This window comes from Sinocyclocheilus anshuiensis, unplaced genomic scaffold, assembly GCF_001515605.1.
Source record: "Sinocyclocheilus anshuiensis isolate Anshui unplaced genomic scaffold, SAMN03320099.WGS_v1.1 scaffold78, whole genome shotgun sequence".
NCBI lineage: Eukaryota > Metazoa > Chordata > Actinopteri > Cypriniformes > Cyprinidae > Sinocyclocheilus > Sinocyclocheilus anshuiensis.
In genome coordinates, this window is record NW_015544250.1 from 2,738,043 (window position 1) to 2,740,686 (window position 2,644).

Genomic DNA, 2,644 nt, shown 5'->3' on the forward strand with positions numbered 1-2,644 from the left:
ACAAGAAAAATATGACGAAGAGTTAAAGTAATCTCAACATTCCGCTTGCTTTACGTGTGGCTGTGGTGCAACTCTGAAGGAGAAGAGGTCAATACTCACAGCTCACACACTCTCTGACAGCACCACAGTGATGACATTCATTTAACAAAGTACTACACTACAGCTTATTGAGTGCAGCCATCCTCACATTCAAAACACAAACACACACACACACGCAGACACACACAGCTGAGTTGTGGTCATAGTCATATTGCTTGACTGAGACTGATACCTTTTAATGTTCAGTGGCACACGACCACCAAATTGCATACTGTGTGTTTTTGGCAATAAAATGAATTAGGTAAAATTAGAAAAAGAACTATTTCTATAACGAAGATGAAAGTTCTGTAATGACTGTCTAAGATACGCAGATTTTTTTCAGTTCATGGTGCCACGGTGGGATTTCTGAAACTTAACACATACATATTGCCTGTTTCTAGGCTGCCGCCAGACAGCAAGCGTTTGGTCCTTACAGAGATGCCCTGAGTCTGAATTTCATGTTTTTCTTTTTTATAGCAAGAGATCTGAATATATGTAGCATGCTTTTCAAGTGTGTGCGTGTGTGTGTGTGTGTGTGTGTGTGTGCGCGTTCCTGTATTTCATTGTGATATATGAGATTCAAAAAATTGTCCAGATGCATTTGTGTAGTAATCCTGAAGAATTGTCTAGGCCAATGAGGTCAAATCCTACACAGTCTTTTAATTTGACTGGAGCGCTGCATAACTTCTGCCTGAGCACTCTGAATGAAACCGGTCCAGTATGACATCATATGCACGATGCAAAGACTTGAAGGTAATGGACATGTGGGTGTTTTCTGTTTGGAGCTGGGCTCCCTGACAGGAATTGAACCCTACAAGCTGCAAACTTTGGCACAGACACACCATTCAATTGGCAGCGAATCATATGACCAAATAAAAGCCGATACGTAATGGCATTCTCCTAAAAACACGGATCATTCGATGGGAGATACCCAGCCACTGAACTGATTATCAATGACATCTAATGCTGAGCCAAAGTGCCCAAGAACCCAACCAAGCAGCTGGATAAAGACTCAGCAGAGGTCTGCCAGTTATAGCAATCCGATTATCTTTCTGTAAGTCTGCCCAGGAAAGCTATCCAAACAAAATATAACTAAGAAAATACAATACAGGACAAAAAAATATATAAAGGTATATATAGATATGTATGGGCTTATTCATAAAATGTAAAGAGAACAAACTATCTCAAGGCTGAAAAGTCAAAATGATATTCAAAAGCATCGATGACAGAAAAAGATGAGCATTTTCAGTTCTCATCCTGTATTTTCTTTTGAAAGACTTTTTTGAACCCGTTGAGAGTCAGCTGTTAATGGTATACGTCCATTTGGCTTCTCCTTTTCAAAGCAAACAAATAAGTTTTATAAAAGCGGCAGTTATTTTGTCTGAAAAGCCAGTTGTTTTGTCTTTCGCCTTCCCTCTCGTTCTGCGGGAGAGGTCCTGAGAAGAGTTTTTTTATGTGAGTTTCCTCAAATCGACTCACTGATGTCTCTCATCGTTGCCCGAGTGGCCTGAGTTAGGAGTGTCTGTACAGGTAAGGCTGGAAGAAGAAAGCTTCCTCACTGAGCTCTTCCTCCATGGCTCTTTCTGGACACGTCCACATTGGGTTCCTGGCCGCCCCAGGCCTCTCCGTCGCTGTCTGTACCCCTCTCCTCCTCTCCGTCGTCGTCATCGTCATCCTCCTCCTCCGGTGAAGGCTCACTGCCGTTCTCTGTGGCCCAGCTGTCATCCTCGTCCTCCTGCTCTTTCTTCATAGTAAGCAGGGCGGGTGGAGGAGTGGGCTGTTCGAGCTCGGGCTTCTTCTCTGTGGACTCAGCCTGATCCTCGAAGGCCTCTGGGTTTTCCAGCATCTCTCGAATGAGAGGAGGCATGGGGCCTGGGATCTCCATCTTGAGAGTTATGGCCCTTTCTGCTCCTGTTTCACACAAACAGTTAATTTCAGGATGGTGTGGTCTACATAATAATATGTATTAAGGTAAAAAGTACCTAGCAGAAAGTGAAAGCCTATTCAAATAGATTTTCACACTAATTTTGGGCATCAATTTTTTTTTTTTAAATCAAAAAACATTTTTTGTTGTTGTTGTTGAAGGATTTTAAACTTTAATTCAAAAACATTTATAATCTTACAAAAGATTTCGATTTCAAATGAATTCTGTTTTTTGAATGTTCTATTCAGCAAAGAACCCTGAAAAAGTACCACAGTTTCCACAAAAATATTAAGCAGCACAACTGTTTTCGACATTGATAATAATAAGCACCAAATTAGCACAAAAAATTATATATAATTGAATATATATATATATATATATTAATTTGGCAGTATATTTTGCTTTAAAGGGGTCATATGACGTTGCTAAAAAATAACATTATTTTGTGTATTTGGTGTAATGAAATGTGTTTATGCGGTCTAAGGTAAAAAAAAAAACACATTATTTTCCACATACTGTACATTGTTGTTTCTCCTCTATGCCACGCCTTTCTGAAACGTGCCGATTTTTACAAAGCTCATCGGTCTGAAAAACGAGGTGTGCTCTGATTGGCCAGCTATCTAGTGCGTTGTGATTGGCCAA

The 2,644-nt window shown here is 40.3% G+C and overlaps 1 protein-coding gene across 4 annotated transcripts in view; it reads right to left on the reverse strand.

Annotated features, from left to right (window-relative positions):
* Positions 1-1,611: 1,611 nt before the first annotated feature.
* Positions 1,612-2,644, reverse strand: part of LOC107697942 (retinoic acid receptor gamma-A) — a 56,118-nt gene continuing 55,085 nt past the window's right edge. For all 4 annotated transcript variants that reach the window (XM_016498825.1, XM_016498823.1, XM_016498824.1 and 1 more), the window contains one exon: positions 1,612-1,989. In XM_016498825.1, the coding sequence (XP_016354311.1) occupies positions 1,634-1,989 (356 nt within the window). In that variant the 3' untranslated portion in view covers positions 1,612-1,633. The remainder of the gene's footprint in view (positions 1,990-2,644) is intronic.